At 40.3% G+C, this 19,179-nt stretch overlaps 1 protein-coding gene across 11 annotated transcripts in view; it reads left to right on the top strand.

The window, feature by feature from the left end:
• Positions 1-19,179, top strand: part of UTRN (utrophin) — a 555,367-nt gene that overhangs the window by 115,176 nt on the left and 421,012 nt on the right. For all 11 annotated transcript variants that reach the window (XM_061428217.1, XM_061428218.1, XM_061428216.1 and 8 more), the window contains 3 exons: positions 15,416-15,508; positions 16,744-16,821; positions 17,165-17,257. In XM_061428217.1, the coding sequence (XP_061284201.1) occupies positions 15,416-15,508; positions 16,744-16,821; positions 17,165-17,257 (264 nt within the window). The remainder of the gene's footprint in view (positions 1-15,415; positions 15,509-16,743; positions 16,822-17,164; positions 17,258-19,179) is intronic.

A 19,179-nucleotide genomic window follows, 5' to 3' on the forward strand; every position in this document is an offset into this window, starting at 1 on the left:
TAGGAATCCTGTCAGCTCAGCCATAGGCTGTATCTGCCTTCCATCATCTTTGAGCTACTGTACAACTCAGTGAGTTGTGGAAAACGGATAGTAATGGAAATGATTCTTATCCATAAAAATGCAGAGTGGCTGGAATGCAATTGATTATTTCCCCTTGGGTAGACTAGGTTTTGCATCTGTTGTCAATTTATTTCAACTTTCCTTTATTGCATTTAACATGTGGTTTAAAAAATTTTTCTTTGAACCAGTTGTAATACCTTACTGGTTTCCTGATTGCTTAATGAGTTAAAGCCTTTAATGTACTTTAATAATAAATTTGTTTGACAGTCATGACTTTACTATTTGGGAAATTTATCCCTGAATATGTGGGCCATTATCATAATCTACCACTAGGTCTTCCTTTCCATGGTTCGCCTTATCCATCTCCTTCCTTCTATTTTCTACAGAATAGCTGGAGTGTATCTTAAAGTGTAAGCCTAAATACCTCTTTCTCTTCAGTAAAATCTTTCAATGTCTATTTGTTCTTATTTGGCTTTTAAGAGCCTAAGAAGTTGCCCCTCCAATCTACTCTAATTTCACTTTACTCTAGCTCATTATACTCTGGCCTCTGCAATGGACCTTCTCATGGCTTTAGCACATTCTTTTTCCTCCATCTTTTTTTAGGCAGCTCCTACTCCTTTTTCTTGCCTGAGCTTAAATGTCACTTTCCCAAGGACACTTTTTCTGAGCTCCCAGACTCGGGCAGATATGTTCTGTATGCTAAAGTGTTAACCTTTGAAGCACTTACCATAATTGTCTTTTAACTAATTGCATCTCAAAATACTTGTCTTCCCTTTTCTAGACGGTGGTATGTTCCATGGGTGCAGGGATTGTCTATTTTATTAACTGGACAACCTCTAGCATTTAATAGGCATTCAATGAGTGTCTGTAGGCTTAATAAATAAATGGATGGCAGTGACAGAAACATACATTTAAATGCCTAACAGTATGTATGTCCAAAAACCAGGTGAAAGTGGTTGTCTCGGAAATAGATGGAGTAGAGTGTGGAATTGAGTGCAGAATGGCATAAATTGCTTTATTTCATGGAAACAAACATTAGGGCTTTTGCTGCATTTATCCACAAAAACAAATCCAACTGTGCAAAGTTTCCACATTCACCTGGTGTCTTGGAGATGTGCTGGAAAGATTGTTAAATCATTATTTGGATTTAATACGTATGGTTCTCTTATTTATGGGAGAGGCTTCTTCAAATAGGATGTACCTACTGAGTGCAAAATGATGAAAAATGAACTTTAAAACTTATAATCTGCTCAATTCATTCCTCTATAAGGGGTTTGGTTAAGAGTTTGAGAATACTGTGTAACACTTTCATAGCTAAGATAGCATTTACTATACATATATATTCTTTTTGCTGCAAGTCCTTGTTAGTATATCACAGAATCCATGCCACTTTGGAGTCTGGTTATCCTGAGAAGTCACACAGTGTAGAATAATTTAGGAGTGTTGGGTTTGAGAAGTTATGGAAAGCATGGGAAAAATGATTATCTAGAGGAGAATTTGGAAATTAAACACTTATTCCTGGGTATGCTGCTCATTTATTTATGACCTCGGGCAAATTATTAGCCAGCTTTTTTTTTTTTTTTTTGCCAGGTCACTTGGTTTTTATTCCTTTAGCTATAAAACACACTGGAGCACAATTACTTGCCTCATATTGCTAAGAAATATTGAGGCATTATTGTGAAACTTTATAGGAGATTATAATTACCTAGGAATGCTAAATTAAAACTCTATCAGGGACCCTTCCAATTTGTGGTACCCCTGATCTGTGCTGTACATATATTTTAAAGCAGAAATGGAAAAAGGCATTGGCTCATTAAGCCCACTTTATTCCATGGTCCGGTGGGTGAAGTTTGAGTGTTTTGTTCAGTCTGATTTTAAGAGGCTCGTTTATTAGCAGATTCTTCTCCCAAGGGAGGCAGCGAAGGCCTCACTCTTTCAGTGTTTGGAAATTTGTTCTGACTTTAAGCCTGCATTTTCTTTGGCTGACTTTCAGAACTGCTCATCTGTCAGAGCAGAGATGTACAAATTGTAGAAGCTCTTTTATCAGTTTGGTGAGGCAGTTCTCAAAAGAAGTTTAAAGAATAAAGGTTAGGTAGAGAATAGGCCCACTTAAAAATGCTGAACTTCAATTTGGGCAGATTTCTGCTTTTCCTTTTTCGAAGACAAAGATGAGTCAAGTTTTCATTTCGTTACTGTTCCAAACTTGAACTTCAGATGTGTAGAACATCAGAAAGGAAATCTGTGAAGCATTTTAAAACCATTTCAATGTGAAGAGCTTTCCCAGTATGTTCCATTTGGAGACAGTGGGACATTGCTTTCAGAGTCCTGTTGTTTGCAACTCTGTTCACACTGGATGTGGAGGGTCACAAAAATAGGAGTGGGAAAGGATGTGTAGGAGACTGCAACAAAAGCTGCCTGTATGTGCTTAGTCCCCTTCTTAGTGTCATGAGGGAGACTGTACAGGCTTCCTTGTTTGACCATAAATAACATCTGTAGTAGAGATTTGAGTTGGAGTTACACACTGAGTTTACTATTGACTTATTTTCATGAATATGTGTACGGTGGCCAACTAATTATTTTAGGGGGCTGCAAACATTCACATGGTTCCTTGAGTTTCAATTTAAGTCTATTCACCAGTACCCATAAAGCAAACAGTACAGTGCATTTCATATTCCTGAACGGCTTCCTGACATGTTTTAGCTATATTATGTAAATATTTGGTTTTTGTTGTTGTTGTTTTCATGCAGTTTGATTGGTTTGGTTCCAAACATACTTGCAAACATGACCTTCACTTAGTTACTGTGGTTAAGTTAAAAATATATATATTAAACATTATTTAACATGCTGTGTTCATACATATTGAGGATTTAATAAATAATTTTGATTGAGCTTATTAGTACTGAAACTTTGAATTGTGGTGCCGGAGAAGACTCTTCAGAGTCCCTTGGACGGCAAGCAGATCAAACCAGCCAATTCGAAAGGAAACCAACCCTGAATATTCATTGGAAGGACAATTGCTGAAGCTGAAGCTCCAGTACTTTGGCCACCAGATGCGAAGAACCGACTCATAGGAAAAGATCCTAATGTTGGGAAAGACTGAAGGCCAAAGAAGAAGTGGGCAGCAGAGGATGAGACGGTTAAATAAAGCATCACTGATTCAATGGACATGAATTTGAGCAAACTCTGGGAGATGGTGGATGACTGGATGACAGAAGAGCCTGGTGTGCTACAGTCCATGGCACTGCAAAGAATTGGACATGACTTAGCGACTGAACTTTAGTATTTGTAATCGGTAAACAAGTTTGGAAATTTGGTCGTATATGCTAAGCCTTTGTCATTGATAATCAATTTTGGGATTGATCTGCTGATAGGAAATGGCTTTTCAGCCTTCCCCTAGAGAGAGGAGAGCAGAGCCACCTACCTTGTGCTTTTGCATTCAGCCATGTGACCCCACCATCTCCACCTTCAGAAATGGGCTCTGATTGGCACATGGATGTATAGACCTAAGACATTGTGGGCCAGTGAGTTATAAAGAGAGGATTCTTAAAGAGATGGTGGTTTTGGGGGGAAAAGAAGCTCTTTCTGTTAAAGAGGGCTATGAGATCTAGGAACCGTTTTCAACTGTACTTGCCCTAGGAAGCTTTTGGCTCCAATGGCTACTGGTAGCCACTCTTCAACTATGACCAGTCCTGGTGGGAGTCAGACTGGGTGGGAAGTAGGGGGAGCGGACACTGCTATTTTTATTTTTATAATTTGTTGGGGAAATAAAAAAAATCCTGGCAACTACAAGATCTCTATTCAACATAGAATACAGAGAAAACACGATTTATTATTGAATGTTTGTGTCAGATAAGGTGCACACAGACCGTTGGTAAAAGACCAGAAATCTGGACAGAATTTCATACAAACATACAATAAAGTAGAACAAAGACCAGTAAGTATGTTTCTCCTGGAAAGACAAACGGATGCTCCTTGTGCTGGTCTCCTGTCAATCTCCTGAGAGACTTCTGAGATAATTTTGAAGTCTTTGTTATTTTGCACTGGAAAATTGGGGATGGATTTATCAAATTCCTGGCCCCAAAATTAGGCCTGTTATGCCTTTAAGGAGAGACCCTAAGGAGAAGGAAGGGGCAGGGTGACTGCCTCTCCTTTGTTAAACAGAAGAAATCTTTTCTTTACCTTTACATTACCACTATCAATGCCCTAACTGATGCCTTGCCCTTTTCCATGGAAGCCTGTCTGCTGAGGCACTGGATTCTGCAGCCATTTCCACTGATTTGCTAGTTGAGCATATATGGAATGAGCTGTATTGTTTATTGGTTCAACAGACCTCACCTGGTTATTTGTTCATGGAGCGTGCAAGTAGCCTTGCCCCTGGCTGCTGGGTGTGGGAGCCTTTTGTTGTTCGGTGGCTCAGTCATGTCTGACTCTTTGTGACCCCATGGACTGCAGCATGCCAGGCTTCCCTGTCCTTCACCATCTCCTGGAGTTTGCTCAAACTCAGGTCCATTGAGTCAGTGATGCCATCCAACCATCTCATCCTCTGTTGTCCCCTTCTCCTCTTGCCCTCAATCTTTCCCAGCATCGGGTCTTTTCCAGTGAGTCGGCTCTTCACTTCAGGTGGCCAAAGTATTGGAACTTCAGCTTCAGCATCAGTCCTTCCAGTGAATGTTCAGGATTGATTTCTTTTAGGATTGTGTTCCTTATCATCCCAGTTTTCTCAGTATTTCTCAGTTACTTTTGTTTTTACCAAAAGTGTTAGTTGCACGGTCCTATCCATGAACTGTGGACCGCCATGCTCCTCTGTCCATGGGATTCTCCAGGCAAGAATCCTGCATTGGGTAGCCGTTGCCTTCTCCAGAGGATCTTCCTGACACAGGGATCAAACCCTGGTCTCCTGCATTGAAGGCAGGTTCTTTACCTTCTGAGGCACTTCTTGTTACATAGTGTATGACCTTTTAAAATAATTAAGTAATTTTTATTGGAGTGTAATTGCCGTACACTGTTGTGTTAGTTTCTGCTGTGCCAAAAAGTGAATCTGCTATATGTATGGCTATGTCCCCTCCCTTTTGGACCTCCTCGCCCTGCATCCCACCCATCTAGGTCATCACCCAGCTGAGTTCCCTGTGCTGTACGGCAGCGTCTCCCTAGCTGTCTATTTTGCTCATGGTAGTGTATGTATGTCGATCCCAGTCTCCCAGTTCGTCCTGTCCCCCTTGTCCTGCTTGTGTCCACATGTTTGTTCTCTGTGTCTGTGTCTCTATTCCTGCCCTGCACAATGATTTCATCTGTACCATTTTTCTAGATCCCATATGTATGCGCTAATATATGGCATTTGTTTTTCTCTTTCTGACTTACTTCTCTCTGTATTACTTTTGATTTTCTGAAAGATATTATTGGATTTAACTTGTATTTTATGGTATTCTATAATTTTTTTAAATTTTATTTTATTTTTAAACTTTACAATATTGTATTAGTTTTGCCAAATATCGAAATGAATCCGCCTCAGGTATACCTGTGTTCCCCATCCTGAACCCTCCTCCCTCCCCATACCCTCCCTCTGGGGTATTCTATAATTTCTAAGGCAAATGCACCTTCATTACTTTGACTCCTTTGTGAGCACAGCAATTATCACTGCTGTGTAGCTACTGTGACGTGAGTTGGATTGCCTGAGCCATCTGCTTCTCCAGAATCTCTCTCCTTCCATTTCCTCTTGCCCTCCCTTCTTCCAAACAAGCTTCTAAATGGAATCTTGTCCAGCGCATAAGGACTTGTGCAGACCACCACGAATTCTTAAAGAGACTGGCCGAGAGCCACGCACTCACTCATTCTTCAAGTGACTGTGGCGCATTTTGCCGGTTTTCCTTTGTCAAGGTGCTTACTGATCTCCTTGGCATTTTATTGCTCTTGTTTTGCTTTTCAGTTGAAAGCAGTACAGCTTTCACTCTTTCGCCACGGGACTGAATCATAAAGTAGGCACTGAAGATTATGCACTCTTCATTTCATCCATTAAGCTGTATGCTTTATAATTATTATGAACCTAATTTCATCAGTTTGCTTAATTTTTACTAGAGATCAGTTCAGTCAGTTCAGTCGCTCAGTTGTGTCCAACTCTTTGCGATCTCATGGACTCAGGCATGCCAGGCTTTCCTGTTCTTCACTATCTCCTGAAGTTTGCTCCAACTTATGTCATCAAGTCAGTGATGCCATCCAACCATCTCATCCTCTGTCACCCTCTTCTCCTCCTGCCTTCAATCTTTCCCAGCATCAGAGTTTTTTCCAGTGAGTCAGTTTTTCACATCAGGTGGCTGAAGTATTGGAGCTTCAGCTTCAGCATCAGTCCTTCTAATAAATATTCAGGACTGATTTCCTTTAGGATGGACTGGTTGGATCTCCTTGCAGTCCACGGGACTCTCAAGAGGATTCTCCAACACCACAGTTCAAAAGCATCAGTTCTTTGGCACTCAGCTTTCTTTACAGTCCAACTCTCACATCCATATATGACTACTGGAAAAACCATAGCTTTGACTAGACGGACCTTTGATGAAGTGAAGTCGCTCAGTTGTGTCTGACTCTTTGCAACCCCATGGACTATAGCCTACCAGGCTCCTCCGTCCATGGGATTTTCCAGGCAAGAGTACTGGAGTAGGTTGCTGTTCCTTTCTCCAGGGAATCTTCCAAACCCTGGAATTGAACCTGGGTCTCCCACATTGCAGGCAGACGCTTTACCCATCTAAGCCACCAGAGAAGCTCCTTTGATACCATTTTTAAAATGATTTGGGCTTCCCTGGTAGCTTAGCTGGTAAAGAATCCACCTGCAATGTGGGAGACCTGATTTCAATCCCTGGGTTGGGAAGATCTCCTGGAGAGGGGAAAGGCTACCCACTGCAGTATTCTGGCCTGGAGAATTCCATGGACTGTGTAGTCTATGGAGTCACAAAGAGTTGGACACGGCTGAGTGACTTTCACTTCACCTCACTTTTTAAAGTGTATATTTATTTTATATGTTAGTACACATTACAAAAATTAGATGGTAGAGTAAATCCAAAGAGACATTTTAAAACCACTTTTAATTCTGCCATCAAGAGAAAAAGTACATTTTTGTTGTAAAATACTTAAAAGAAATCCTTTTACACATACACATAATTAACCAAAATGACATTGTACATAGTGCTCACTGATACATTATTGATTTTTAAGGAAAAAAAGAATTACAAGAGGTACATTTTTATTAGTGTTGAGATTTGGGATTCATAAATTAAGGATTCTTTTTTAAAATATTAAAAGAAGTATTAAAGCAAATCATTCACTTCTTTTGAGTTTTTAAAATAACTCCTTGCAAAAAAATCACTCAAAAGAAAAGAGAGAGAGAGACTATAAAACTTACAATATGTTATCAGATGCTGGAGCATCATTTTAAAATTGATTGGGGCATCAGACTGACCTGAGAAGAATGCAAAAAATATGATGGCATGTACACTATATGGGCTTCCCAGGTGGCTCTAGTGGTAAAGAATCTACCTGCTGATGCAGGAGACACGAGAGACTCAGGTTTGATCCCTGAGTTGGGAGGATCCTCTAGAGTAGGAAATGGCACCCCATTCCAGTATTCTTGACTGGAATAACCCCATGGACAGAAGAGCCTGGTGGGCTGTGTCCATGGGGTTGCAAAGAGTCGGACATGACTGAGCGACTGAACTGAACTGATGCCATATCTATGGGGGCTTCCCAGGTGGCTCAGTGGTAAAGAATCTGCCTGTCAATGCAGGAGACACAAGAGACTTGGGTTCAATTCCTGGGTTGGGGTGGTTCCCTGGAGAAGGAAATGGCAACCTACTCCAGTATTCTTGCGTGGGAAATCCCAGGGACAGAGGAGCCTGGCAGGGTACAGACCATGGGATTGCAGAATATTCAGATACAACTTAGTGACTAAACAACAAAAAATGCTAAATGCTGCTCAAGTCTTATTTGTCTTTCAAATTCAGGATTATTCATTTGTACTATTTTGTGTTTATTGAAAAACTATGGAAACCCTCACTTGTAAATGGGGAGGGTGACTTGAGTTTGGCATTTCTGCAGGGCCAGGCACAAAGGAGTTATTCACCAAATATTTGTCCAATTGAATTATTAAACTGTATTCTCTCTGTCAGAGAAGCTTCTGCAGATAAGCCTCGGCAGAGAATTAAAAATCTAAATAAGAGTTTAACTGTCGGGCTGAATCAACTTTTATTTTTATTCAGCAATGACTTCTGACATTTCCAGCTGTTTCCGAGGATGGATCCCATGTTTAGAGCCTGTGATTTGAAAGTACCAGAGGTGCTTTAAAGCCATGAACTTGGAACAGAATTTTCATTCTTAGTTCATTTACTTGTGGCATATATCTTGTTTGCTGTCTTTGGGAAGTCATTAAATTAATATACCCCATCCTTTTCTCCTCCCACCTCACCTCTGATTAACTGTTCTTCCCTATATGTCAGGACCCCGTGCTCTCATAATTTTATTTGCAATTCAGTGTGGACTTTGAGAACCTGGGTTTGGAGTCAGACCTGTGGTATCATTGTCTGGTTCTGCCTCTCACCTGCCATGTCACGTCTGTGTCTCAGTTTTCTTGCCTTATAGTTGTATTTAAAGAAACAAAGACTGCATTTAAATCTGTATTGATCTCTTAGAACATAACCGATACATAGTAAGTCATCCTATTATTATGTCTAAACTTTTCATGTTTCCACTGTCAGTTTTTGTATGGCCCATGAGCTAAGACTGGTTTTTACATTTTTCAGATCAGATCAGTCGCTCAGTCGCGTCTGACTCTTTTCGACCCCATGAATTGCAGCACGCCAGGCCTCCCTGTCCATCACCAACTCCCGGAGTTCACTGAGACTCACGTCCATCGAGTCAGTGATGCCATCCAGCCATGTCATCCTCTGTCAACCCCTTCTCCTCCTGCCCCCAATCCCTCCCAGCATCAGAGTCTTTTCCAATGAGTCAACTCTTCGCATGAAAGCAAAATCAAAAAAAGATCTCATGATGCATGGACAGTATATGAAATTCAGATTTCAGTGTTCACAGATCAAGTTTGTTGAAACACAGTCACCATTCCGTTTGGCTTATCTGTGTATATACTGCTTGTGCTGCTTTTACATCATGACAACAGGCTTGAGAAGTTTCTGTAGGGGCCTCCTGGCCAGCAAAGACTAAATGAAATACTATCTAAAGCTTTACAAAAGACATTTTCTGCCCTCTGTTGTAAGACACAAAGCACTGAATTACCATACCTACAGGTGTAACTCTACTAGTTGGTAGGTGGAAAGGGGTCGTGGTTCTTTCCATCTGTGTGTGGGACATTCCTGAATTGTGTTTTTTCAGGAATATGCAGCATTTTGTAGTGATTGGCCATGGGTGTGGGGAGTGTGAATGTGTGTTTTACATGTAAGTTCTGGATCACAGTTTTGAATTTGTAGGAGCCCTGGTCCCTTCCGGCCTTCGGGTTGTCTGGTACTTTAACATCCTGAGGAATGACGGAGCAGTGTTCTGGAGTGGCTGCATCATCTTACACTGTTGCCAGCAAAGTCCAGGGTTCCAGTATTTTCACTTGCTCCCCAGCACTTGTTATTTCTCTCCAATCTTGTTATTTTCTGTTGTGGCTGCTTTTTAAATTAGCTATTTTAGATGTGAGGTAAGTTTCTCATTGTGATTTTAATTTGCCTCTCTCTGATGGATGTTAAGTGTCTTTTCATGAAAGTGAAAGTCGCTCAGTCGTGCCAGACTCTTGACTCTTTATGACCCCATGGACTATACAGTCCATGGAATTCTCCAGACCAGAATACAGGAATGGGTAGCCTTTCCCTTCTCCAGGGGATCTTCCCAACACAGGGATCGAACCCAGGTTTCCTGCATTGCAGGTGATTCTTTACCAGCTGATCCACAAGGGAAGCCCAAGAATACTGGAGTGGGTAGCCTATCCCTTCTCTAGTGGATCTTCCCGACTCAGGAATCGAACCAGGGTCTCCTGAGCTTAGTATAATCTATATTGCAATGAAACCTAATTTAAGGGAAAAAATCTCCACTGAGGAGATCCATGGGCTGTATTTTCCTTCCTGCAGGTGTATGTGGTGCTTCTGAAGGTACCAGGTGGAAGTCACAATGACCATGTCATCATTGGGAGTGGGGTGGGGGAGTTAGGAGAATAGGGACACAGCACAAAGCATATTTCATAAGGATTGCCATCAGTATTTTCCTGAAATTTGGAAAATGAATAAAGCAGTTGAGTTGTTACTGTTGGATTTGTTTTGGTTTTTTAAAAATATAAAGGCATTGATTTACCTTGTATGAGTGATTAACTTTTAGAAGGACAGAACTATGTCTCAGTTACCTTTGTTTCAAGAGAATGCTTCACAAGGAGTTTTTCTGAAGATTTGTTGCTCAGTGAACAAATGAATGAGCTGGACGAGAGAGAGAAAAAGGGTGTCTGATGCAGGAAAATGAACACTGCCTCTTGATGAATGCCTCCTGCTTTAACCACTGAGCAGCACTGGAGCTTAAGGAAGAATCTACTGCGTTTGCTGCTGTTATGCTTGTCTCATGGTGCATACGTAAAGTGCGGGTGTGCTCTTGTAGAATCATGTTCATTGTCTTTGAATGGGATGTATCCATACGGGTCGTTGAATTGGTGAATTTGGGACTTGGAAGATCTTTCTCTGTGAAGTGATACTAACGTATACCCAAGTTCCGAGTTTGCTTTTACATGCCTGCCTGAGATGAAGTGCTTATTTGTTTTACCCTTTCTTCAGCTGTTGTTGACATTTTATGGCACTTTTATGACAGTAGAAAGCATGAAGGTTATGCTTCTGATATGAATGATAATTCCAAACATTAATTGAATCTCTGTCATCATCAGATGAGTCAGTAGATGTAGAAAGGCCACTTTTCCAAAGTTACATGGCTGGTAAGAGGCTGGTCTACAATTAGGTTCTGAATGGGCATTCATAATTGTTTGTAATATGGACTAATACTTTTATTTATGTATTTTTCAATTTATGTGTTTATTCTGTTTTTGGGCTGCACTGGCTGTTTGTTGCGGCACACAGGCTCTTCACTGTGGCCTGTGGACTTTCTCTAGTTGCGGTGCGAGGGCTTAGTTGCTCTGTGGCATGTGGGATCTTAGTTTGCTGACCAGAGATTGAGCAGCAAGTTAGAATGAACATGGAATCCTGCATTGGAAGGTGGATTCTTAACCCCTGGATTACCAGGGAAGTCCTTGACTAATATATGTACTATATTTTATTCTGTGCTGGTCTGTGTTACTTTATTTCTTTTTTGGAAAATGGATAATGTAGTGGATTTGAGAATGGATAAATGCCACCCAGGAGCTTTCCTGGTGGCTCAGTGGTAAAGAATCTACCTATTAATATAGGAGATGTGCATTCGATCCCTGGGTTGGGAAAATCCCCTGGAGAAGGAAATGGCAACCCACTTCAGTATTCTTGCCCGGGAAATCCTATGGACAGAGGAGCCTGGTGGGCTACAGTCCATGGGGTTGCAAAGAGTCTGACATGACTTATCGACTAAACAGCAACAATCACAAATGCTGCCCAGACATTATTTAGCTGCCTATGTCCTCCGTATTCTTAAGATCCTTTCTGTGCTGGGATATCCCTATTTGTTTTTTCCATGAATTTTACCTGATTTCTTGTCTCTTTGCTCTAAGACCAAAGTTGTTCACCTCTTCCTGAAAGGGAATCTGGGTATTTGGTGGCTACTTTGCTCAAGTGTACTTGGATGGGTTTTGAGAGGAGGAAGGTAGGGGTAGCAGATGACTGGGGCCATTTCTGCTCTTTGCTTTTATTGACAGCAGGTAAGGAGTCTTTAAAATTTTTTTAAATTTTTGGCCACACCTCGAGGCATGTGGGATCCTGGTTTCTTTGCCCGGGAGCTAACCCATACCTCTGCATTGGAAACATGGAACCGTCCCAAGAAGTCTTTAATGTGCAGGAATCTTTCCTGCTCTGCCTCAAGGCATTGCCTCTGGATCTGGTCTCCTGCATCACGCAAATCTGTTTATTATGTGATAGATGGAGATCATCCATATGTTTCTGACATCATTGCTGCTAACGCAGTGGTAGCTGGAAATAAAAAAGCAGCCTTGTTTCAGATATAAATAAATGATAGTTTATTCTTTACTGATTCTGTGAAGACTTCTGTGAAGACTTCTGTGAAGTCTTCGGTGAAGACTTTACCATACTTCCCTTCATTTAGAATATGTGAACTATGGAAAAGCCACCTGATAAAAACCATTGGTTGAGTATATGTTATATAGAATCAAAATTGTAACAAATCAAGAGGAGAGGAAAAAAAGGGAAAATGCAAAGTTTTAGGAAACTTCAGAATGGTTTCCTTCCCGCTTATCCATGTCAAGCTCACTATAATTCTGTTTCATATGATTTCATGTTTTTTAAAGTAAAGAATAATGAAGATACAATAATTAATCATTATAAAATATCTTTATTACTGATAAGAACTAAGACTTAATCTCTGGAGATTTCATGTTGGAAGAGAATAATTTGATTCAACATAATTATGAAACACTTATTATATTGTGCTTTATAACTTTTTCACCTAATATTAATTTTTTGATTTTTATAATAACCTGTGATTTAGAAGACAGGTAAGTTGGTGATTTAGGTTCACTACTTAGTTAATGGTCATATTGAGATTTTCCATGAGTAATTGTCCTGTTGCATACAACTATGATGTCACACAGAGACAAGGTCTATCTGTGAATGAATTTGGATTTTCTGGCATTAGACAATAGGATATATTCATCAGGGGAACTTCAGGCTTCTCTGGTGGCTTGATGGTAAAGAATCTGCCTTCAGTGCAGGAGACCCAGCTTTAATCCCTCAGTTGGGAAGATCCCTAAGAGTGGGAAATGGCAACCCACTCCAGTATTCTTGCCTGGAAAATCCCATACACAGAGGAGCCTAGTAGGCTACAGTCCATGGGGTTGCAGAGTTGAACACGACTGAGCAACTAACAACATCAGAAACAAAGAGTTTAGAAATTATGTAAGTTTTGTCATTTAAAATACAGGACTCATACTGAGTTTAGACACAGAGCCAAAAATATCCTAATCATTCAGAAGTTAGTAGCTAGAAATACAGACCAAGCACAGACCAAGCACCAGAGATGAAACTGGAGAGCTGAAATTGATGATGACATGACCTGCTTCCATTAATGGAAATAGCGAAAGCCACGGTTATACTGTGAATGTAAAGTGTAGAGCTGGAATAAGAATACGCTGTCTTCTTTGGTCTCTGTACCCAGGTGCTCTATGCTCATTTATATTTTTAACACCTCTTCCTTCTCAGGAATACATTGGACTCTTGAACAGCATGGGGTATTATAGGTGCTGATGCTGCAGAATTGAAAACCCACAAATAATTTAATTAGCTCTCTCCTGTCCCAGTTCCATATCAGTGAATTCAACCAACCACGGATCATATAATATTGTAGTATTTCAGTTCAGTTCAGTCGCTCAGTCATGTCCGACTCTTTGTGACCTCATGAATCGCAGCATGCCAGGCCTCCCTGTCCATCGCCAACTCCCGGAGTTCACCCAAACTCATGTCCATTGAGTCGGTGATGCCATCCAGCCATCTCATCCTCTGTCGTCCCCCTCTCCTCATGCCTCCAATCCTCCAATCCCTCCCAGCATCAGGGTCTTTTCCAATGAGTCAACTCTTCACATGAGGTGGCCCAAGTGTTGGAGTTTCAGCCTCAGCATCAGTCCTTTCAGTGAATACCCAGGACTGGTTTCCTTTAGGATGGACTGGTTGAATCTCCTTGCAGTCCAAGGGACTCTCAAGAGTCTTCTCCAGCACCACAGTTCAAAAGCATCAATTCTTTGGTGCTCAGCTTTCTTCACAGTCCAACTCTCACATCCATACATGAGCACTGGAAAAACCATAGCCTTGACTACACGGACCTTTGTTGGCAAAGTAATGTCTCTGCTTTTGAATATGCTATCTAGGTTGGTCATAACTTTCCTTCCAAGGAGTAAGCGTCTTTTAATTTCATGGCTGCAGTCACCATCTGCAGTGATTTTGGAGCCCCCCAAAATAAAGTCTGACACCGTTTCCACTGTTTCCCCATCTATTTCCCATGAAGTGATGGGACCATTATATCTACTACTGTGGGTAGGAATCCCTTAGAAGAAATGGAGTAGCCATCGTGGTCAACAAAAGAGTCTGAAATGCAGTACTTGGGTGTAATCTCAAAAATGACAGAATGATCTCTGTTTGTTTCCAAGGCAAACCATTCAATATCATGGTAATCCAAGCCTATGTCTCAACCAGTAATCCTGAAGAAGCTGAAGTTGAATGGTCCTATGAAGACATACAAGACCTTTTAGAACTAACACCCAAAAAAGATGTCCTTTTCATTATATGGGACTGGAATGCAAAAGTAGGAAGTCAAGAAACACCTGGCTGCTAAGTCACTTCAGTCATGTCCGACTCTGTGCAACCCCATAGACGGCAGCCCACCAGGCTCCACTGTCCCTGGGATTCTCCAGGCAAGAACACTGGAGTGGGTTGCCATTTCCTTCTCCAATGCATGAAAGTGAAAAGTAAAAGTGAAGTCGCTCAGTCGTGTCTGACTCTTAGTAACCCAATGGACTGCAGCCTACCGGGCTCCTCGGTCCATGGGATTTTCCAGGCAGGAGTACTGGAGTGGGCTGCCATTGCCTTCTCCGAGAAACACCTGGAGTAACAGGCAAATTTAGCCTTGGAATACGGAATGACACAGGGCAAAGGCTTATACAGTTTTGTCAAGAGAATGCACTGGTCATAGCAAACACCCTCTTCCAACAACACAAGAGAAGACTCTACACATGGACATCACCAGATGGTCAACACCGAAATCAGATTGATTACATTCTTTGCAGCCAAAGATGAAGAAGCTCTATACAGTCAGCAAAAACAAGACCAGGAGCTGACTGTGGCTCAGATCATGAACTCCTTATTGCCAAATTGTAGTATTTACTACTAAAAAAGGGAAAATCCACCTGTAAATGGACCTGTAAGATTAAACTGTGTTGTTCAATGGTCAACCATATTTACCATAGTCAAAGCATATTGACATTAACCACAGTTTTATTTACTCCTTTTCTAAGAAATAATGCAGTTTCCATCTTTCAGCTTATAACCTTTTTTATAGAATTCAAAGTTCTTTGTACTTTTTTCCATACAAGGCAAATTTGTATTGTCTGCTGATCACCCAGACTTGTAACTAGAGAAAAAAAATTGCAATTTATGTGTGAAATTTCTGCTGCTGATGTTGTATTTTTCTTTTATAGAGTGGAAAACCACCCATCAGTGATATGTTCACAGACCTCAAGGATGGAAGGAAGCTATTGGATCTTCTAGAAGGCCTCACTGGAACCTCACTGGTGAGAGATGTTATCTTCAAGAACCAGTCTAATGGAGTATCTCTTATTGCTGATACTTGAAGACCCTCTGGGGGTCCTTACAATGTAAAGGCTGATATAGGAACATAAAAAAAGGGTTTTAATGAATTTTTTGGTGGAACTATATTTAGGCTTTATTGAGGATTCTATTTTTATCCAAAAAATTACTTTTTATTTTTATTGCTCTCAGGCAGTAGAGAATTACAAAGAAGGATGGATATGTAAAGAAGGTATGATATTCTGAATAGTGGAAAGTAGAGACAAATATGTTTAATGTTATTTAACAAATGGTTTAAAAAAGGTTATCAAAACTGATGACGTCTATTTTTATTCAGATTTTCAGTATTATCTTCATGTTTGTTTCATCATCAAATCCGACTCTATTACTTTAGGTGCATGGTACCTAATTCTCACACAGAAGTAACTTTGCCAATGAAAAGGATGCATTTTATGGGTACAAACTTTGACACTAGAGGTAGAATTACTATAAAAGGTATAGAGAGATGCACTTTTGAAGATGAATTTTTTTCTTGCTAGAGTGTGGGTTGTTACACTCTACCTTTTGCACCAGATGGTGGGTAGGCATCTACTGGAGAAACCGATCCCTTTCTTAGATAAGGTTCCCTGGCCAGTGAGGCAGAAAGAAGCATCCCAGGTCACCTTTCCCAGGTGGCAATTCCAGTCTTCCCCGCGGGCCCTCGTAATGCTATCTGGATCCTAGTATAGCACCTCTGAATCCTCTCTGCTCTGTCTACACTAGTGCAGGTGGAGGGGACATAACTTCTAAATCTTTGTGCCTCCAGCCCAATTGAGACAGAATATGCTTTTTCCCTGGTGGAGCATTGATTCTCAAGCTTGTTTGTACCTTAGAATCACCAGGGAAATCTTGTACAAATTCCCAAACCAGACTATACTAAAGACTCATTAAAACACAATCATAGGGAGTGGGATTGGACACAGCATTGGTGTTTTGGGAAGATCCCTGGGGAATTCCAGTGTTCAGGCATGCTAAGGAACTACTATCTTAGGATGCTATTCGTGGGAGGATTTGCATTCCGTCAATGCTGGCCTCCACGGTGGCCTGAGAACCCAGCGTGGGCTCCTAGCACAGAGAGGACCTGTAGGCTGAGCTGCTGTTTCACCTGCCTCTCAGTGTCAGTGATTGACAGCAACATGGAGGGATTCTGTCTCATTTGCTTTTGTGTTTTGCTTTCCAGCCGAAAGAACGTGGCTCCACGAGGGTGCACGCTTTAAATAATGTCAACAGAGTGCTGCAGGTTTTACATCAGAATAATGTAAGTTTGTCATGGGACTTTGGGGGTCCTTTGATGCCATTGGGATGATTTATTACGAAACCAGCCACCTGCTCTGGGCAGCGGTGTCAACCGATTTTTTAGAAACATTTCTCATATGAGAAGTATTGAACCTTTTCTATGAGTGAAGGAATAGTTGTGCTTTTTTGTGATTGCTTTATTGATCTATTGTTTAAGTAATACATTTTTGTGACTTAGGTTTACCTGACTCTCTAAAGTGAAATTTTTCTTATCGTTTACTTATATTGTTGTCCAAATGTGCTAAAACAAAAATATGGGTTTCTGTAGAAAAATTGTCTTAAAAGTTATTTTTTCATTTTACTAGGTGGATTTAGTGAATATAGGAGGAACGGACATTGTAGATGGAAACCACAAACTGACTTTAGGATTACTTTGGAGCATCATTTTGCACTGGCAGGTGGGGAAATTTTCAATTACTTTTTAATAGGAATTGGAAATGGATCATATGTGTATTAGTTTCTTAGAGCTGCCACAGGGTACCACAGACTGGGTGGCTTCAACAATAGAAATTTGTTTTTTCACAATTTTGGAGGCTAGAAATCGGAGATCCAGGTGTCAGCAAGGTTGGTTTCTTCTCCTTTATTGGTAGGTGGCTCCCTTCTTCTTGTCTTCTCATGTGGTCTGTGTATGTCTGTGTCCTAATCTCCTTTGCTTATTCCAAGATACCAGTCACACTGGATTAGGGCTAACCCACGTCATCTCATTTTACCTTAACTACTTCTTTACAGATTCTATTTCTAAATACATCCCTATTGTGAGGTGCTGGGGGTTGGGATTTCAACATACGAATTTGGAGAAAGGATATAATTCAACTTATTTTGAATAAAAAGCCTGACAAACTGCTCTATTTTCCTGGCATAGAGAAAAAGTATCTATTTTTTAAATATTAAATTTGAAAAGTACCAGGCTTATAGAAACATTGCAAAAATAACTCAAAGAATTCCTGGATACTTTTCACTCAGATTTTCCAAATGTTAACAGCTATTTGTATTTTTGTGTTTTCTCTCTCTCTTTCCCTCTTTCACGAAATAGTTAAGTGTGTATTTTGTAAAAGCAAATTATTTCTAAAAACAAGAAGTTCTCTTATATAACTATAATATATTAATATAAAATGTTGAGTACATAATATTTATATATTGTTATAAATATATTCATACATTATAATATTTATAATGCTAATATTAATCATTATACAGTTATTATACTATACCCTAACAAATAGTATATAATTAGTAAAATCAGGAAGATAATATTGAAACAAAATAATTATGTGATTTAGAAATCTGATGGCGATTTTGTCAATTGACCCAATAATATCGTTTAGAGAAAACAATACAGGATTATGAATTACATTCTTTTTCCTTGTCTTTTTAGTCATCTTTAATCTGGCATAATTTTTGAGTATTTCTTTGCACTTCATGATATTGACGTTTTTGAAGCATACTGAATAGTTATTTTGTAGAATGTTCTTCCATGTGGGTTTGACTGATATTTCCTCGTGATTAGACTTAAGGTTATTCATTTGTGGGATAAACACCACAAAAATGATGCTGAGTTTAATATACCATATCACAAAGCACGTGCTGTCTGGTATTTTTTTTTCCGGCTGTATTAGCTCATCATTTGGGTAAGGTGAACTCTGCCAGTGTCTCCACTGTACGGTGACTGCCCTTTGTTATTGAAAAGTATCTTGTGGAGATCTATTTTGAGGCTTTGTAAATATTCAGCTGCTTATCAAACTTTTGTCCATTATTTTTAAGATCCATTCGTAGTTCTTGTTGTTGTTGTTTAGTCGCTAAGTCATGTCCAACTCTTTTGTGACCCCATGGACCGTAGCCTGCCAGGATCCTCTGTCTATAGGATTTCCAAGGCAAGAATACTGGAGTGGGTTGCCATTTCCTTCTCTAGGGGATCCTTCTGACCCAAAGACTAAACCAATGTCTCCTGTATTGGCAAGCGAATTCTTTACCACTGAGCCATCAGTTATTGTTATGGTGCTTGGCAAAGTGATTTTCTAATTTCATCATTTCTTCTACATTTGTTAATTATCTTTCCACTTGTGAGGAAGAGCTTTCCCTCGTCTCTTGTTTCTCTGTATCTGTTTATCTATTCATTTATATATCTGTGCACACTGATGGGGGAGGAGGCAATGGCACCCCACTCCAGTACTCTTGCCTGGAAAATCCCATGGATGGAGGAGCCTGGTAGGCTGCAGTCCACGGGGTCTCGAAGAGTCAGACATGACTTAGCAACTTCACTTTTCACTTTTATGCATTGGAGAAGGCAGTGGCAAACCACTCCAGTGTTCTTGCCTGGAGA

This window comes from Bos javanicus, chromosome 9 (genome assembly GCF_032452875.1).
Source record: "Bos javanicus breed banteng chromosome 9, ARS-OSU_banteng_1.0, whole genome shotgun sequence".
NCBI lineage: Eukaryota > Metazoa > Chordata > Mammalia > Artiodactyla > Bovidae > Bos > Bos javanicus.